At 43.7% G+C, this 20,546-nt stretch overlaps 1 protein-coding gene across 1 annotated transcript in view; it reads right to left on the bottom strand.

Annotated features, from left to right (window-relative positions):
• LOC126531602 (atrial natriuretic peptide receptor 1-like) overlaps positions 1-20,546 on the bottom strand; it is a 265,340-nt gene that overhangs the window by 64,430 nt on the left and 180,364 nt on the right. The window contains exons 6-10 of the mRNA XM_050179200.2: positions 19,627-19,762; positions 9,510-9,594; positions 8,825-8,948; positions 7,953-8,024; positions 7,025-7,102 (exon numbers count right to left, since the gene is read on the bottom strand). Of these exons, the coding sequence (XP_050035157.1) occupies positions 7,025-7,102; positions 7,953-8,024; positions 8,825-8,948; positions 9,510-9,594; positions 19,627-19,762 (495 nt within the window). The remainder of the gene's footprint in view (positions 1-7,024; positions 7,103-7,952; positions 8,025-8,824; positions 8,949-9,509; positions 9,595-19,626; positions 19,763-20,546) is intronic.

A 20,546-nucleotide genomic window follows, 5' to 3' on the forward strand; every position in this document is an offset into this window, starting at 1 on the left:
CTTGCCAGTTGCATCGGAAAACTAATGGAGAGGATGGTTCTAGCGCGGCTAGAATGGTACCTCGAACATTAGCAGGTATATCCAGATGCAGTGGCCGGTTTCAGGCGGGGCCGTTCTTCCATAGACAACGTTATCGACTTGGTGACGTACGTCGAGCAGCAGAAGTCCTGCAAAAGATTCTCTGCTGCCCTGTTTCTGGATGTTAAAGGAGCGTACGATAACGTAATGCACGAAGCGATTTTCAACGCGTTAGAGGAAGTAGGACTTGGCGGCAAAGTATATTTTTGGATAAGTAGCTATCTACATAAGAGATCATTTTTCGTACTTACCGAGGATGGCCCGACCTCCCAGCATTACAGTAACCGTGGGGTGCCTGAGGGCGGAGTACTCAGCCCAACGCTCTTCAGTCTAACACTCATTGGACTCACCGACATCCTGCCAGGCACCGTTAGGCTCTCCATCTATGCCGACGACATTTGCATTTGGACGTCGGCTGTGACGCGACTGCAGCTTCGCGCGCGGCTTCAAAAGTCAGCTACTTTAACATCATCCTACCTTCGAGAACAAGGACTTCGTATATCATACGAGAAGTGCGTAGCGGTGGCATTTACCAGGAAATCAATGTCTCCATACGTGATATCCATCGACAGACACATGATCTCGTACAGCACGAGTCACAGATATTTGGGGGTGGTCCTTGACAAAAATCTCTCCTGGACCCCTCATATGAATTATGTGAAAAAACGCCTGACAGGAATTTGCCATATGTTTAAGTTCCTTGCAGGAAAGACCTGGGGAGTGCCAATACACTCTATGCTGCAACTGTACAGGGTCCTCTTTATTGGATTCCTGCGATACAGCCTACCTGTCATGTCCAACACCTGCAGAACTAACCTGAACATCATCCAAAGCATCCAAGCCCAAGCACTCAAGATATGTCTCGGTCTACCGCGGAGTGCGTCAACGACTGAAGTTATTGCAGTCGCTCAAGATTTCACTATTAGAACGCACATTAGCATTGAAACAATGCGTGTGCACATAAGACACTTCGCCCGGACCCCTACCCACCACCTAGCAAGTCTCCCAATAGATAGGCCCCACACGACATTCAGTGCGACTGTCTTCGCGCACCGCGCCTCTTTCAGATCAGGTTACACACCTGCGGCAAGGCCTTCTATACCTCCATGGAGTATGCGCCGTACTCAAGTGAACCTTACAGTCCGAGGACTTCAGAAAAAGTCGGACTTGCCATCATCAGCGCTCAAGCAACTAACTTTACTTCTCTTGTACGAGAAATACAGCGACTGCACACACGTCTACACTGATGGATCAACTACATCAACCAGTTCCGGCGGCGCTGTAGTTATACCAGCAATGAGAATAACCAAGCGATTCAAGACTTCCCATGTCACTACGTCTACAGCTTCAGAGCTCGCGGCTCTCCGCGAGGCGCTTCAAGTGATAAATACTGAAAGTCCTAGAAAATGGGCAGTCTTCTGCGATTCAAGGCCGGCCTTGCAATGTGTGCATTCATTTCTCCGACATGGAACCCACGATCAGCTCACGTGCGAAATCGCGGAACTTGTCCATCACTTAAGAGAAAAAGGCCATGATATTCTCTTTTCAGTGGATACCAGGTCATTGCGGTATCATTGGTAATGATGACGCAGATAAGGCAGCTCGGACGTCAAACCAAGAAGACCGCTGCGTCCCCATTCCGCTCTCAAGGACCGACGCCGCGAGACAACTTGGCATTCTGGCACGCACGATCTCCTTAGCAGAGTGGAATACCGTACATACAAGGCGCACAAGACTGCACGGACTAAAGCCATCACTTCAACTCAGACCTCCAGCCGGTGTGCACCGGCGTGAAGCGTCTCTTCTGTGTCGGTTATGGCTTGGAGTGGCCTTCACGAATGCCTACTAAGCACTAATTGGAATGGCTGATAGTCCTGCATGTGATGTTTGCGCATGCGAGGAGGACATTGACCACATATTGTGCCATTGTCCTCAATTTCAAGAACAAAGACAGTATTTGTCCGACACATTGAGGAAACTAGACGATCGTCCTCTGAGTGAACAGACAATATTAGAGCACCGTCCCGACCGATCATCGGCTCAGAAGGCAGTGAAGGCACTTTTGTGTTTTCTCAGAACTTCTGGTTTGCTCGAGCGACTTTAACTGAAGTGCTATCCGTACACGTACCTACACCTTCTCTCTCCCGTCTTTCTCTTCCCCTTCTCCCTTCCCCCAGTGTAGGGTAGCCAACCAGACTATTGACTGGTTAACATCCCTGCCTTCCTGTATTCTTCTCTCTCTCTCTCTCTAAACTGTATCGATGTTAGTAGCTGCGACTCTCGAGTGCAATAAAGCATGCCGTGTCTGGTTTATACCATCATTCAGATATGAAAATCAGCAATCTGCAGAGAGCTCATCCGGAATAAAGATGAGGAGGAATAGAAAATGCATAGCAGAAATAATGTGTGCTGAGTTATCCTAAATAATTAACTACCAGTGTGAATTTCAAATTCCTATGATGTAACAAAAACCAAAAAAAAAACAATCGCACTAGATTACATATACATCGCTGAAAAAAATCCTGCATTTATTATTTTCTTCACATCTTCATTGGTTCAGCGAACGAACACGCCATGTCCAAGTGATCACTACTGCTTATCTGTGGAAACAGCAGCAAGACGTTTTGGTAGATCTAGAATGTTGTCATGGTTATGTACGCAGAAAGTAGAAAACTTAAGTGTTTCGTAGAAAGCCCTGTATAAAGTGCTAGAACACAGCATATGTATGTTATTAACAAATATGTATCTAAAACGTAACAAAATTACTGCCCGCTAACTTATGATATTAATTAGGCATCTTTAATTCAGTAAATGCAATTGGGTAGGTATGATGAATACAGTCAGTGCTATATTGTGGCTTTAACATTTGAAGTTTGCATTTGTTCGTATTGAAGGAGAACTGTCGGTAAGTCAGAAAGCCAATCAGGTTGGTCAACGCGGCGTACATTTAGTTAACTGCTCCATTTATACAGATGCAAGATAACGATATATATGTCAAGAGAAAGATAACACTTTCTGCACGCGCTAGCAAGAGAAGGTGGCTCGGGGGTGCACAAAATCTACAGAGTGTCGTGGAGAGTAGCAGCCGGAGAACTTTAGACCATTGGTGATTCGTGGATGTAGGAAGTTTATCCGAGAACATATGATCCCAATTGAAGAAAAAAAAACAGTGGTAACCATTCTCGATTGTAGAATTGGGGGCTTAAATCACAAAATAATAAAGACGCATATACGTCGTTGAAATAAACAGCGTTTATTTAGATCTCTCTGCATGTAATTGCATCGTTGCCTTCCCGAAGCTTTATTTGTTCGTGAAAAATTGCTTCAGTGCTGAATGCGGTCATGTGCAGTGAGCACACAAACAAAAGAAGAATGTGCGCTCTGCAACCGACGCCGTGTGCTTGTAAGAACAAAAACTTGTTTTGTCAGCCAAGAATACCGCGAGACCAAAAACAAAAAAAGATACATACGCCTTTATCAGATAACAAGAACAGATCAAGGCTTCTTGGGACCAGTATATCCGATTGCGGCTTCGCTTCGGTGCCCCGGGGACCGCAATTTCAGCAAAATAACAAAGAACGGAACGCGGACATCGATGCGAATGGAGCGAAGTGGTGACCGGCTCCTGTAAATCGAAGGTGAGCCCCACGACGAAGACAAAATAGAGCGGGTTGGCCCGAGCGAACGAACCGCAGCAATCAGAGCTTTTCGCTCCGGAGGCATCCCACCGAGCGCCATCCGTGAGATCGACAGGCGAGTAATTTCCATTTATGGCGCTGCCATACAGAACTCAACGATACCTCCGCGCCCTTTGACTCTGGTGAAAGGATCCTCGCTATCCTGCGTGCTTCTTTCATCGTAGTTCGTCGGCAATGCCGTCTACCTCCGTCGTCGTTCGCCCGCTACCTTCACCGCCTTCGCTCCAGCCCTCGCCACACACACAGAGACGCGCAACCCTTCTTTCAGCATCACTTCTCTTTCGACGGCAACCCGCCATCTCCATACAAAGTGGAGCCTGCCGCCCCCGCCCGCCCGCCAGACGCCGGACTCAATCTGAAGAAGCGCGCGGAACTCCTCCTCTCAGCCGCCGCAAGAAAATTGAGATCCGCGAGCCTTTGGTGTCGATCGATCGCATCGAATACCGCGCGGTGCGTGTCGTCTTCCCAATCTCGGACCCGCAGCTTCGTCTTCCCGTCACCAGTGTGCCTCTCACTGCGTCGTGCTCGGCCTTTTCTTTGTGCAAATCGACCACACTCCGCAGCCGCTTCACCTTCGCGTTGGGTACACTCTCGGGTAAAGTTGTGCGGGGACAGGTAGGTCGCTTTCACCTAATTTAGGAGAAGTCGCCCAGCTCTAAATATCCTTATAGAGTGTCGACTAGAGAGTCAAATGTATGAATCCTCAAGTTGCGAAATGCAAAGACAAGAGCTGCAAGGCGAAGCGGACGAACTGGAGGCCCTCTCATGCACTACTCCAGTTTTTGTCTGAGAACAATAAATGGCGGCAATAGCGGCGATGCCCCATGAAAACTGTGATTGTTCATGATTTAAGAGGAGGCGGTCACTTAACAGTAAGTAAAGTTCGTATGACGAGTTAGAAAATTAAATACTGTTCAGGACATTTGAAGCTTATGTCACTGCGAGTCACTATCACATGTATATACCGCATTGCCTTCTCTCTTAAGGCGTGAATGCCACCTCTGAACATAATTGACGTCGGCAACTAGCGCTCGTAATAGTTAATCTTATAAGACGCGCCACTTAAAAAAAGCTATTGCTTTATCCCGCGATTTCGCTCCAAGAGCAACTTTTTTGTTTCCGCACCTACAGAAATCGATCGTTTTGATCGACACTTTGGCTGTGCATTGTTAAATATTTCTTTTCGAATTATTATACTAGCAGGATCATGCGGCGTCTGAAATAACAACTGAACTTCAGCTATTTATCAGAAATGACAACTTTCGACTGATCGCTGAGTGTGGAAAAATAATACTTCAACTGGAGGTATTGTCCAAACAAACCTACAAGCTACCACTTCAATAAACAGACACAAAATGCGCGCTTTGTTCAACTTCGCTGTTTTTACGATGTCCTAAACAATGGTATATGTTCATGAGTACGTGTTATATTGATAATAGTGTTCCCCTTATATCAAATGCGATTTTACCATCGTGGGTAGCTTTTGTTCATCAGCACTTTGTCATCATCTGTACAAATTATTACGCACAATCCTTCCCGTCGTGTGGGGCTTTCACTCACACAAGAGCACACAGTCGATTTCAGACCGACCTTCGACCGAAGCTTGACCAGCCGTATAATTTCTTAAATTTTTAAAACTGCGTGTCAAAATTCCCTTATTCAGTGCTGTACAACATTCTGATACAACAGACACTACTGTGCAGCACTGTACAGGAACTTAACAAGGCATGTGGAGGCTCCAGCGCCAGTTGAACGCATGCTAGGTCACCTAGCTTGGGCAGAGAAGCTACACGAATGAACGAAATAATCAAGTATCAGGAGGCCTCTGCATTAAACCTGACTTGAAAGCCTTTGCTTCGCGAGCCTTAAAAATGCTGTAAAGAACAAACCATAGGTCTGCTGTAATAAGTGAAAACAAACAATGCCTTTATAATAGGAACCTACCCGTGTTCACAATAGTGAAAATAGTGCTTTGCCGCATAGCTGGGCATCACTGTAACTAGTATTGACGCCGACAAATTTTCACAATATTTTATTTTGAGTTGTCTGATTTACAAAAGCTAGAAACTAGGAACTAGATGCATAATTCGTTTGTTTAAATTTTCGTTTTACTCTAAATACTTATAATAAAAATAGCTAATTACTATTTTCATTCGTGTTCCTAAGGCGTTTTCTTTAAGTTTCAGATAAGAATACTTAAAAATGTCTGAGAAATTATTACTGTTATACATCGACTGAAAACACCTTTGATCAGGCTATAACTTTATGTCGCAGCATGCGTTTCGACTACTACGTCTTCAAATGAAATATAAAAACATAAAAGCAGCGAAATCACTCACATTTCAAACGGTAACGAAAAAGTTAACCTTTTCGGTCACGTTGGGCTGAGCAAAAAAGTAAATTAGCATGCTGCAAATTACGATTTCATGTCGTTTTTGTAACATAATTTGCACTGGGAATGCGGGTTTTGCTCCCGTCACGCTCAAAATCAGTCTAAAAATACCTGCGTCTAGGTAAGAAACCTTCGTGTAAGGGAGGAAAAGTTTTTAATGATTCCGGTCATAGGACTAAATGCTTTGCGCACTATCCGAACAAGCGCCAACAGCATACAACCTCTGCTGTGTTCGCTAAGGAAGTCTCAGATAAGCATTTGCATAGCCAACACCAACGGAAGCAATGGCCTTGATGGTCTTCCCAAAGAACCGCTTTAACATAAAAGCTCAACTCACTTATCAAGGTGCCGCGGACGAGCGGCGAAATTAAATGCACCAAGAAAAGCCCATTCCGCAAACTGTCTGAGAAACGGAAAGATAACATTGCAGCAGAGGCTCTTAGCTCGCATTTCCGAGCAGTAAAAGTTGCTGTCTGAGTTTGCATCTGGGTGTGAATCCCTCACACATGTGAAAAAGCAGAGAGGTATAAGTTCTTCAGGCTCGTTTCTTTCTGGTTCTTTCCTTCAAAGAGTGGTGGATTGCAATTCCATCTTCCCAGCCGTTAGCATTTGAATAAAGTGAGTTTGGGATTTAAGCAACTGAACCTTATAAGTGAAAACCTTCCACACGCATGGTGGTAACAGGAAGCGAAAAGTGAAGCCGCGGTTGTAAATCACCTGGATTTTGTAATGGTCAAAGGTTATCCCTTGAAACGAAAAAAAGAAATTTAATTGAAGGCCGGAAGCCACCGTCCCTTGGATCGAATATAAAGTTTTTTACGGCACCTTTCTAGCTGAGACCTCCTCCAGTACTTACGTATTTCAGCTCCAGAAGAAGGGATCTGGTGATGTCTATCCTTGCCTTGTTCAATGGCTTAATTGCCACGAGGGTGTCCTGAGAAAACAATTGAGTTTCATTAAATGCAAAGTAGACGTTATTTGGCTGTGTATAACAAATAAGCTGTATTTTTATTTTTTTTACTTTAGCCCTTAACTTGCTTTGTTACACTTATTACTGACATGGTTGTCAAGGAATAGATGCAGACTGTGGCAAAACATTAACATTTCTGCGTGTTAATACGCATTGCGTCTCTGATTCCATCTATCTAATGCAACGTTGAATGTGTCTGATCTGAACACGAATATATTATAAAATGGTATTTGCTGTAAGGCATTAGAGGGTGGGCCTTGACCATTCGTGCTTAATTTTTTTTTACTGTCAAAAGTTTTCCAGAAAACCGTGAGAAATTCCCAAATTACTTTTCAATTCCACGAGGTCTTGCCCGCAGCGTGCTGACTGAAAAATATTTAATATATGCCTCTTAGTTTTGCTCCTTGAAAAATATTCAATAACAAATCGTGCTTTGATAAAGACATTTCTTCTCACAATACAGAAAAGCATTCCGTTAAATTTTTTCAACACACAGCAGCAAAACAAACGTAAATTACACAATAATGTGCACGAGCGCCCAAACTCGGCAGTAAGCGATGATTAAACAGACATGCATGGCTCGTTCACGGAGAAAAAAGCAGTGAAAATGGTAGTGTGAACGAGTAGGTCTCGTCCTTGGCGATATTCATGCAAATCGGCATGACAAGTACAGCCCAGGTTTGAAGGTTGATGGTTTAAAAAAAGTTCGCCTTCGAAGTAACGATCTATCGTTTCATGCATTCCATGCGATCCATGCGATCTATGCATTCCAATTTTACTACATGAGCTTCTTTAATAAAATTATAGTACTTACCTTGTAGTAGGCAGTTCGAATGAACATCTGTCTGTCATTTCGCAGCGCCAGCGTTTCTGACGACGTGCTGCTCTGCACAACATAAACATTCATGTTTTTCACTATGAAATATGCCCATGAACGTCACTGAAGTTGAGTTCATAGAATTCAGTTCTTACTTGCAACATGCGTTTTCTTCTTGAAATGAAAACAATATTCTGGAGAGAAATATTATAGGAATTTCCAGAATGATGGCATTGCAAAAACTTGGAAATGTTCAGAACGTCTGGACTAAATGAAAGACGCCGGTTCATGCCGGCTCTTACAGAAATTAAGGTGCCGACTTGACGCACACACATTTCACAGCAATTCAGCTCAGCTCAAGCAAAGTGCCAGAATGTCTCTTATCTGGCATTCATGTTGCATATATGAAGCATGCAATTCGATCAAAATGTTAGATTAGTTATGCTATCAGTCTCCGGAGGCCGATAAATGTCGATCCATTTCCGGCTTCCACAACCTCAGAGGCTGCAAACTAGGTAAAATGACCAGAGCATAAAGGAGTTGCGGAATAAATGCTAACATTTTTAACAGCACCATGCGTCATAAAAAAAAAACAAGGAACTAAACTTTAAACTACTACGATAAACTGCAGGGAGATTACTTAACGAATAAATATATCAGGCGTTGATTTTATTTCAAATATTCGTCCACAAACATTGGAAACTGGACTTATATAAGCTGAGCCTCATATTGATCTCTGCAGTGTGAGAATGATACGCGGTGTGCCTTTGTGACAGTGTTCATAGGGGAAAGACACTTTTAAGTTCGATAAATAATGCAGTTTAATATTGAAACACTATTGCCCGCTTTAATGATTCGTTGCTTCTTACACCCGCTTTTCCGAAGCTGATTCTTGATCCGAAGGCCCCGTGCTTGTTGGAGAGTGTTTGATTGATGTCCTCCCACCGAATTTTCCATGTCATGGATGCAAGCTCCGCTTCCAACTTAAAGTGCCTGCATCATTTAAGAAAGGAACGCGCTTGATACCAACGACACAAGCAACACTGTTTCTTGAAAGGGTTATGAAAAATATCATGGACTGCAGTTACGGCATGTGATGCTTAGAGGTAACAAAGATGCTGTAGGAAATACAACAATACCTTCAATTTTTTTCCTCCAGAAAGATGAAGTAGGGGTTCTGTATAAAACTAAATTCCACATACGGTTCTTAGATATGCTATATGGCGACGTAGAAAATGTAAAAATAAATAGTCTGGTGTAAATTCTTACGTCACTGCCAGCAGTCACAGTGATATGTGCATTACATTTCAGCACATCCAATGATACTGCACTGTTTTTCTGAATTTTGTGACACACAAAAACATGCATGCCTGGTCCCACGAAGACAGGATAGGTTATTATGCACTGTTATTGTGCAAGGAGGGCATTAATTACGGACCGCATACAAGTCATTACAGTTTTGTTATCAGGGATATTTAAACACGGAACACAGTCACAATAGAATAAGAATAAACTATTCGAAAGAGTGAGATCAATAGCACACTTCCTCGTTACCTGTAAACGAAGAAGGAGGCGAGGCAGACTATGATCATCAGGGTTCCAAGTACTGAGGTGATGATCATGTATTTGCCTTGGCTTTCTGAAAGCAATGGTAGTGGGCATGGGACATTCATATGAAGAAAGATAATCATGCCATATTAAATGATACGATTCATATCATATCAATAACATGAAAAAAAAACGTTTTTGTAGAATATCAGGCTACAAAAGATTCCAAACTTTCATAATTCGTGTTTACTCAGTGGTATTGAAGCATGTGCACAGTACGTGTTAACCAAAAAGGAGGAGGAACACTAGTTTGCAGTCTGGAGTCCACTCTAAATGAAAAATATCGCAGATACAGAACGCAAATTCAAGTTCACAGTTGCGTTAACATCTTTAAAGACGAATTCAGGGAACCACCTGCTCCACCTTCACGCAAGAAAGCCGTTCTACACACCATTTCTTCAGTGCAGCATAATGTTCTGGCACTTATAACATTTCACCACCCACGGCGACGTTGTGCGTTTTGGGTGGCCATCATAGCTCCCTTTTTTTAGTGAGGGATGACTAAGCGCAGTGTAATCATGTGCTCTGGTCGCACATTTACTCAAGACAGCCCTGAGTAAGTGAGCCAAGGTACGACTGTGTAATGAGGTTCGGCCGGAATTGTTGGTTAAACTATTTCCTAAAACGAAAGGAGCACACTTTTTTGACACTATCAATGGTACCAACGCCTCACACACAACATTGGGCTGCTTTTCAAGGGCCTTCCAATTCTTGAATTCTTGTAACCATATATATATTATTACGTAATAACATAAAGTGACATCAAACACAAACATTTAGTTTTTGAGAGAGAGGCACCAGATGACTATTTGCGACGATTTGTCATGACGATTTTCCAGGAAGCTATCTGAAGTTGATTTAGAGCCTTAACAATTTATACCGACTGTGCTGCGCGTAGTCAGGTGTTTCAGATCCCCAGATATAGATACAGGCACACAGGCCCAAGCATGAAAATAATTTGCATATTTGCGACCACAACGGTGTCTAATTAGCTCTCTAAAGGCAAACTGTTGATTCGCAGGTGCTGCTGACAGAACAACAGGTGCCCGCGCAAAACGATGTTGCCTCGGAACACGGAGCGCTTTCTCTCTCTCTCCGAAAGGAAGCTGCGCAGTGAGCAAAGTCTTTTTGGCTTGCCACCTCGGCGAGCACGACTCCACTCTCGCTCCGTGAGAGGCTCCATAATACATGACCTTGAGTTCAGCATCCCAACGCCGCGAGTGCAACGAGCCCCCTCAGAAGGAGCAAGGAGGTCTTAACGAGATTAACCCCGAGAAACAAGCGGCGCAATGCAGGAAGTCCAGGCGTTGCTGGGGTTTCTTATGCTGCGCTTGCAGCTTGGCCGATCCTCCTTTCCTATCCAAGACATTCTAGCGACTGGAGGAGATACTATGATCCTATTGCCGTTTTACGCATCCTCATTCCTTCTGTGATCCATCGACGCTCAGAGAATTCTGCTCCCCTAATGAACACGAGGTCGCTTCCTGCTTGCACTAGCAGGAAGCATTCAGGAGGGAAGGGAGGCAGGGGAGGCTCAACGCCGTTTCTTAGCGAGCTTTTCCAAGACCTCGGTAACTCGTCCCTCTCTATCGCATAGCATGCCGTCATGCGGTGACAATTCGATACTTTCAAAGTTGAGACGAGATGTGAGGCACCACCGAAAGCGGATCAGGCGAAAGAAGTTAAAGAGATCAAACAGAGAAAAGGGATTCTTATGTTCTAGGACGTCTCCCCCCATCCCTCGTTCGAGGTTTGGAAAAAAATTGCCTAAAAATTGGTAATAGGCTTTCTGAAACGTGTAGTGCTTTCGCAAAGTGAGCAAGCTGTCGAGTGATCTTGCAGCGCCACAAGGTAGCACGTGTCGTCATACTCTGAAGAATTGCATCAATGATACTGGTTATAACGTTTCGTTGAAAGTAAATCAAGGAACATGCAATAAACATGGTTCCATTTATTACTGCGACAGAACTATTATCTTTTTTTTCGAATTATACAGGTGTGATATATTGCTGCAAGAAATTAACGCCAGATACGACAAAGCTCACATCAGTTGCGTGTGTTCTTGTTGGTCCTTTTGACGTCGAGATATAGCGCTATACAAGCTCTTTATTCAAGTTATACAAGCATACCCATTCATTAAGCAGTATAATTATCTCTTTCTTTATGTCTATATGTGCGTGCTTGCGTTTATATAATCGTAACTTCTCGTTTAATTCTAGTGTTTTTTCATCATTGGTACAAGGCTCTGATGGGAAGAGACAAAGATCATGATCAGACAATGATCAGACAAAAAAAAAAAAATGAGCCATCTATCAGCTCGAAATGCGGCTCGCTGATCGTCTTAAAAGAACACAGCTATTTCGCTTTCAGTTGCAAGAGAAACTCGAAGAAGCAGCAGCTTAAACATAGGGTTGTTTCACCCATAAGAAGTTTTTCCTGTAATGCATTTTGTTCTACCGCTACATTCGCAGCAAGAGGTATAATAGAACTGGGCAAAAGACCTGCAGGACGACAATCAAGAAACCCTTCTCGCCCCCTCGCTTCCAGATCTTTATGGGAGGAGCGACGGGATAATCACAGCTCGTTGCCAGGCTCCCTGGGGAAATTTCTCCTAACACAGCACTGCTTTTACGCCGGAACGGTACCAGAGACTTATTCAGGGCAAGAAAACATTTTTGCTAGCTCCTGTCACTGTAGATTCTGTGATGTTTGCAAGAAAGAGCACCTCGGCCAAAATACCATTTCAGGATTCAGGACATGTAACATAGAGCAAGAGAGACGTAAAGCATAAGTAACTGAGACAGTTTGGCGGATGGCAGCACCATCTCTCTTCATGTGATAATTTGCGCTGCAGAAAACATCCCCTTTCCTCAAACTGCACAATTTAACATTTCTAAAAAACGAAACTGAGACTGGGATGATATTTACGTGATTGAGGCGGCTTATGATGAATTATGACCGCCAAAGAGCCCGACAACTGGAAATACGGTGAAGACTGCAACGAAAGATACGCCCCCCCCCCCCCCCCCCTAAAAAAAAAAGAAAGAATATTAAAAGACAGCACGAAGCTGTGAGTCCGCCCGAGTCATCTCGATCTTGATTATGACAACAGTGGTTGTATATTTCCTACGTAGGTGGCGATATCGGGGAAAGTTGTAGAAGTTATAGGCAGCAACCACAAATCAGGACGGCTGACAAGCGAACGAACGCTCTTAAATATGAGCTGCTGCCTCTGATCTGTGTTTAAGTAATGATTACTGCACACATGTAAGTTTGAGCCTAACTCTCTGCCACCGCAACATTGTTATCGTGATGATGCTTGCCCTGGATAATTTTCTGAATTCAGCGAAAGATCGAGATGAAACGGTGTTCTGCTGTTCTGGTGTCACATCTGAAACACGATCTATCAGTGCCTCCTAAGCGTATCCCTCCTCTTTAGAACGTAGAGTGTATAGACTCAAAAACCGTATCGAGTACTCCCTCAGGTCACAAAACACATGTCGAAGCTTCCATTTCAGTGCCATATTTTTACGAAACGAAGATTGGAACCCTGTCAGATCCAAATCATGGTGGACACTCTTAACTAAAATTATGTTAACAGCAATGACAAATATTGTTGACGGAGAGTATTCTAAGGAATCATTATCATCGTCATTGTCGTCATCAACAATAACCGATTTTAAGTCTACTGCAGAACGAAGGGCTCTCCCTCCGGTCTCCAATTACCCCTGTGCGGCGCTAACCGATTCCAACATGCGCCTGCAAATTTTTTTAATTTGATCACCCCACCTTGCCTTTTGCAGTCCTTTCTTTCTCTTGGCACCCATTCTGTAACCCTAATGGTCCACCGATTATCTAATCAACGCATTACATGCCCTGCCCAGCTCCATATCTTTCTCATAATGTCAATTAGATTATCGGTTATGCCCGTTTGCTCTCTGATCCACACCGCTCTCTTCCTCCCTCTTAACGTTACGCCTATCATTCTTCGCTCCATCGCTCTTTGTATGGTCCTTAACTTGTTTTGGAGCTTCTTTGTCAGTCTCCGAGTTTCTGCCCTAAATGTTAGCACCGGTAGAATTGCACACCTTTCTTTTTAGTGATAATGGCAAGCTTCCAGTAAGTATCTGAGTATGTCGGCCGTATGCGATCCAACCCAATTTTATCTTTCTGTAAATTTCCTTCTCATGATCAGGGTCCCCTGTGAGTAATCGACCTAGGTAAGCGTATTACTTCGCAGACTCTAGAGGCCGACTTGCGATCCTGAAATCTTGTTCCCTTGCCAGGCTATTGATCGTTATCTTTGTTTACTGCATATTAATCTTCAACCCCACTCTGGAACTCTCTGTTAAGGTCCTCCATGATTTGTTGTAACTCGTCCCCAATTTTACTGAACAGGACAATGTCATCTGCAAACCGAAGGTTGCTGAGATATTCGTCGTTGATCCGTCCTCCTAAGCCGTCCCAACTTAATAGCTTGAATACTTCTTCCAAGCATGCAGTGGACAACATTGGATAGATTGTGTCTCCTTATCTGCCCTTTTTTTGTAGGTATTTTCCTACTTTTCTTGTCGAGAATTAGGGTAGCTGTAAAATCTTTGTAGATATCTTGCGAGATATTTACGTAAGCCTCCTGTACTTCTTGATTACGTAATGCATGTATGGCTGCGGGTGACTCATCTGAATCAAATGCCTTTTCGCAATCTATGAAATCCATGTAGAGAGGCTGATTGCACTATGCAGATTTCTCGATTACCTGATCCATTATATGGATGTGATCCATTGTACAGTATCTTTTCCTGAAGCCAGCCTGTTCCTTTGGTTGACTGAAGTCAAGTGTTGTCTTGATTCTATTGGAAATAATCTTGGTGAATATTTTATACAACACTGGAAGTAGGCAAACGGGCCTATAAGTTTTCAATTGTTTAACGTCTCCTCTTTTGTGGAATAGTATAATGTTGGCATTCTTCCAGTTCTGTGGGAACCTTGAAGTCGTGAGACATTTTGTATAAAGGACCGCAAGCTTTTCTAGCATGAGGTCTCCTACGTCTTTGATTAAATCTACTGTTACTCCATCTTCTCCTGTCGCTTTTCCTCGTTTCATGTCTTCTAAGACCCCTCTAACTTCCTTGCAAGTTATAGAAGGAGCCTCTGTAACCTATTCATCGATATACGAGGTACATTTTATGACTTATGCTTTAAGAACCTGCCATCAGATAATCCAGAATGATCATTCAGTAAATTAAAGTGAACAGCCAATCACTATGAGCAAATAATTTTTTCAAATTTCCTATATACCAGCGCTGGATGAATTAGAATCAATAAGGCTACCGATGTCTATCTAACTACACATACATTGCAAAAACTGATTATAGTAGATATTAAACGAAAATATTGATAACGAAGAGAAATGACAGTGCTATAGAAAAATGGAAGAAGAATAAACGTTAACAATATTCCCATATTAAACTACGGGACACAAGAGGCATCAAATTCATTTAACATTTGCTTATGCTAGCAGTAAAGAAACATAAGCAGTAAAAAAGTATTTAAAACTGACTGTTTCACTCTCTCTCTCTCTCTCTGTTGTTTTAGGGCAGACCGACCACTAGACTTCTTTCTCTCTTGCGGGGCCATGGAAAGGAGAGCTAGCGAGAATGCGCCTTTCTCAGGAGACAGCTGGCCTTTTGAACGGAGAAGGAAGGCTAATGGAAGCATCCGAGTGCTACGTTAATCCGAGATTAGCCTGTGGCAAGCAGGGTAATTTCGGTGTCCTCGCTTCTGAGCGTTATGATGAGGGAGGCTTCCGTCAGAAGAGGGCTTTGGGGACCGTTGGAGGTCCTATCATGGATAAATAAAGCCTCAAAAAGGCACGGCACATGTCACACTGTCAGGAAGCGCCATTGTTTGGATTGAGGCGGTGCCGGTCATCGATGCATATGAGAATCCGCTGTTTTTGTTGGGCAGAGAAGCCATTGAGCTAGCTGATAGAACATCCTATCCTCCACTCCGCCAAGGTCTTTACCAATTGTTTTTGTATTTCCATGCAGTTATGTTTACCCTATGTGATTACGCATAGGCCGTCACTATTTTGTGTTGTTGTTGTTTCAGGTGATGTTCAATCATCTCTTGTTTTTGCAGGCACGCCGTAAGTGAATGCGCAAGGGAAAGTTCTTACATCCCCGATAACTTCATAGTTCAAAGATTACTGCACAATAGTCATATACCTGCTTCACCATCGAACTGTCCTGATAATGCTAAACAAATAGAATTTCCTCTATTCCAATCGAAACAAGAAATATCCACAGACCCTTTTACCATGTTTGGCACAGAGGAACGGTTGATGACGTTGAACAATAGTACATTAATTATTAATTAGACACTGTTATAGTAACCTTCGAGTTATTCATTCTCCGGCTGAAACTTGAGGACGCTAGATACGTGAGCTCCATAAACTGGCAAGACTAAATAGCCTTCGAGCACAATGTGTGGATTCTTCCGTTATAGCACAAATTGAAAAAAGTAAAGACACGCAAGCCTGTGGAACCATCTGATGTAAGATGGCGCCTGAGTGAAATGTTTGAAAGCGGCATCGCACATGTTACGAAGTGCATTTTGCAGCAAATCTTGAGCACTTCTTTCTCAAAACAAGTGCGAGGCACATAGGTTATAGCGAACAAATTAATCTTTCAGTATTGGCTGACTTCAACTTTGCAGTTACAAGTTGCCTTCTAGAGTCATTATTAAGAAATTAATCAGTATTATATTGACAAATTATAATCCGTCTCGCGATTACGGGGCACATTTTCACGTCCACCACTGCCTTCAAGCTTGGTTATTAACGATTATTGTTCTGTCTGGAATCTCGATAGTTAATAATTACGAGGAGTTGTCGCAGAAACACGATGTCTAAAAATTAAGACGCACATGTTGAAATTAACGTGAAGCAAAGTTTGTTAAAACATTTGAATAAAAGCTCTAAAACTAACGGTGATGCGTTGAATTCTCTTTAGTTCCACCCTATGCAACGTGTAACAAAGGTCACAGTTTACTCACATGAAATTTTTTATGTTTATGCACTACACCTTTCACAAGCTATGTCAAACTGCAAATGGAAACGCCGAATAAAACAGGCGGATGCACAGTGGAAGACGTCTACGCAGTGATTTCACGAGGACGAAGGTGATGCACGATGCATAGGAAAAAATGAAGATGACAGGCATATATACAGAGAAGGAGAACACAGACCTAGCACCACGTAAATGAGTCGTATTCCACATGTCACAGTGGCACATACTCATTCTGCAGAAGTAGCAAATAAAGGCGACACACCCTTGGGCACATAGCGAATCTCTAAATATGACAAACAATCCAGTACACCACAGAATAATATGAATATAATCCGCCGTTTTACTAAAAGGTCAGTGTGCTTTAGAGATAGGTGTGTGTCGGGTATAGATTTTAGGTTATTGTGGCAATGTATGTTTTATTACGCAGCACGGAAATGGCCGTTACTGTTTCTGCTTTTTCAGTCAGAAAACAGGGGTTATTTAAGCCTGTTTGCTAGCAGTTACGCCAAACCCGGGAAGGTCGGCATATACACTTTTACTTCAAAACTAAATTCTGGGACATGCAGTACATTTGCCACATTTGTGCACAGATGGCGTAAAAAAGGGAAAGAGAAGCCTGAAAAAAATATGAGGAGAAGAGAAGTATAAAAAGCGCTGAAAAACTTGCACGCTTCTGCGAACCGTCGTGTTTCCGAGCTCGATTTCCGGATCTGGCGACAAGTCCCTGGTTTTATTTCCGCTTTGTCGGCGAAGATAATTAAGGCTTTCAACATTTGTTAACGCTTTGAAAACCTACTGATGCTTACTGCAATGATTAGTAACTGGGCCCATAGAAGATGGTGAAGGGAAATGAGGATGCAGAAATTGGCAGCGTTCTACTTCTCTGCAACTGCTCTACCCAGCCCGACTGTTTGCATGAGTAAGCATTACGAAGCCTCACACGTCGCCATCTACTTTCATGTCGTGTTTCTGTTGATACAGCTATTCTAACTTTAAGTGCAAAACACTGTTACGTACTTTGTAGTCTTATCCCACTTCCTGAAACAAGTCGAATAAGGACACGAATAAAGTCTTTCGATTAGGACGGCGACGCATTTCTTAGTACATTCAAATACCTCGTAAACATAAAAATTCTCGGAAACACCAGAAAGTTCAATTTATTACGCTGACAAAGGTACGTTATCTTCAGCAAGAAATATACGTTTCTAATAAAACATTTAAATCGGCTTGGTGAGCAAAATAAACAAATATAATTGGGAAATATAATTTTTTTGGTATTCTAAGAACCGGTGCCTTTCATGTATACTTAGTCTGCCATATTTAAAGGGACCCTGAACCAGCCCTCGGGCTTGCTGAAATAACATAGTCCGCGGGTAGCATACGCTGCTGTCAAATCAGCTACGTTTTGTTGTCGTACGTGGTGCGTGGAATTCGCAAGCGGGTCGCGAAGTCACATTTGTCTCAAACGCTCTGTTTTCACCAGAAGGCCGTGACCTCATTCTTTTCCAGACGCTTTACTTCCCCATCGGACGCTTTATTTCGTCCTTCCCTTAGACGGCTGCTATTATTTACCGATTGCTGATATGAAGGTGCGATCGGTTGCATGGCGTAGATACTGCGGCCACCGCTTAGATACTGAGTCCACTGGCTAAGCGCAATGCGGCCCGCTGAGGACAACCGCGTTTGGCTTATGTTCAACGCGTTGTAGGCACCAAAGGCGGAAGTCGTGGCGCATACGTCAACATCCCAAATGAAATTTAAAGTGCGCGCCACGGGGACAGAAGGCAGAGCGTTGTGGGCACGTCCCACTGCGCCGTAATCTTCGCAGTGCAAGGCACCGAAGAAGGAACGGGAGCACAGCGCAGGTCGTGGTTGATTGCCAGTAACTTCGCTTCTGTTGAACGCATTGAAGTACCTTTCGCGGCAAAGTATTTCGGAAGTAGTCTATTTTGACTTCAAATGCGTTTCTCCACTTCGATAAAAAGTGACTCAGGACCACATTAAGGTAGGTTTCCGTTACACGAAGACAGCTGAACAGCTGTGATATATATTCGCACGTCGTCGTCGTCATGGTCGTCGTCGTCGTCGCCATCATCATCATCATCTCCACCAATTACCTCTGTCTTGCGCTAACTGATTCCAACTCCCGCCTGAAAATTGCCTGATTTCATAACCTGCCCCAATTTTCTGCCACCCTCGAAATGCACTTTGGTGCGATGGGGGCATCGCGTCCACAAAATAGTCTCTGCTAAGACGGAAATTCAAAGCACAGGGATTAGTTGCGCTCTTAAACAAGAACGGAAAGAACTGCTAGGACGGTTGATTAGTGCAATAGTACTTATTAGAGAGAGAGAGAGAGAGAGAGAGAGAGAGAAGCCTGAATCGATGTTGGTTGTGGTGCACGTGAGTGGGTGACGACACAGTCTGTGGTGAAATTGGCCGGCAGATCGTGTGACTTGCTCCTCTCTCTCTCTCTCTCTCTCTCTCTCTCTCTCTCTCTCTCTATATATATATATATATATATATATATATATATATATATATATATATATATATATATATATGTGTGTGTGTGTGTGTGTGTGTGTGTGTGTGTACTCTTCTCATTCGACCTTCTCCTGCCCCGCCTACTCACACGGACTGAAAAGTCCCTATGGTTCAGAGACCTCATATACTTAGCGTTTTATAACAGCACACAAGATCTGTAACTACCAAAGTAAAACATTTAATTATGGGGTTTTACGTGGTAAAGGATATGGTTACAAGGCATGCCGTAATGGGGGATTCTAAATTTTGTTACCTGGTTTTTTTTTACGTGCCCCCAATTCACGGTACGCAAGCATTTTTGCATCGAAATGACGCCGCCGTGGTGGGGAATCAAACGGGTGACTTCGTGCTTAATACCTCAACACCATAGCCACTAATGCACCGTGGCGAAACCGCAAGAAAGAAAGCAAGAAAGAGCGAAAGAGTGGTGACGATGTTGTACTCACCGTCGGCGCACTGCGATCCATCGAATCCACAGCGGGGTACATCGGGAGGAGGCGAGGTGCGCCCTCCGGCCCAGTGAATGGTGCGGTTGGGCACGTCCACGAACTCGTGCCGCATTCCCAAGTAGTTGGCAACCACCTAACGGAAATATTGGCCTTGAATGGTGAAGCGAATCTCACTTTAGTTCGCATACTAAAAGTGGATGTAACTTTGATACACTTTGTGACAGTTGACGGCTTGCTCTTTCCGTTGCTTTTTCGGGATCGTTCTATGTGTACATAAATCTAACAATAATTCGTAGCAACATGACTTTGTCAACGTGCATTACGGTGCGCGTTTGGCACCATGGCTGCCCACTTGCGACAAATTGAAAGCACAGAATTATAATTTTGAGAGAAAACGCGAATCGTTCTGGGCAGACATTGTTCTCTTGAGGTGATCTTTGGATGCATGCTTGGTCACATGCAGAATAGTCAGTCACAGATGAGCTCAGACGAAAACCTATGAGCAGATGTAGCGCGTTCTTTTTTTTATTGCGATGCAATTACATGGACCCTCCAGGAGCACTTCTACAGTCGACGTCGCCGCCACAGTGAGGTTCCGCATTAAGCCCAAGGGTGATAAAACCGTCACCACGCGTCGTGTGCTGCTTGTGCGAATGAAAGCGTGTGAGGGTGAGCCGGCGATCGGGGCTCGATCTCGGCCACGCAACGGAGGAAAACGCGGAGGAAGCGCGTTATCTTCCGTCGCGCGCGAAGCTACGGGGGGTGAGTAGAGAGGAGGGGTGCGTTATATACATAGGGCAACCCGGGCGGCTGTGCGCGCCCGCCCTGGCCTTTGTATATTGAAAGCCATCTGCGATGGCGCAGAGTCCGCCAGGCGCGGTGTTTTCGCGACTTAGTTCGCGTTGCTGCGAGAGGCA

Source organism: Dermacentor andersoni, chromosome 5 (genome assembly GCF_023375885.2).
Source record: "Dermacentor andersoni chromosome 5, qqDerAnde1_hic_scaffold, whole genome shotgun sequence".
In the NCBI taxonomy this organism is placed as follows: domain Eukaryota; kingdom Metazoa; phylum Arthropoda; class Arachnida; order Ixodida; family Ixodidae; genus Dermacentor; species Dermacentor andersoni.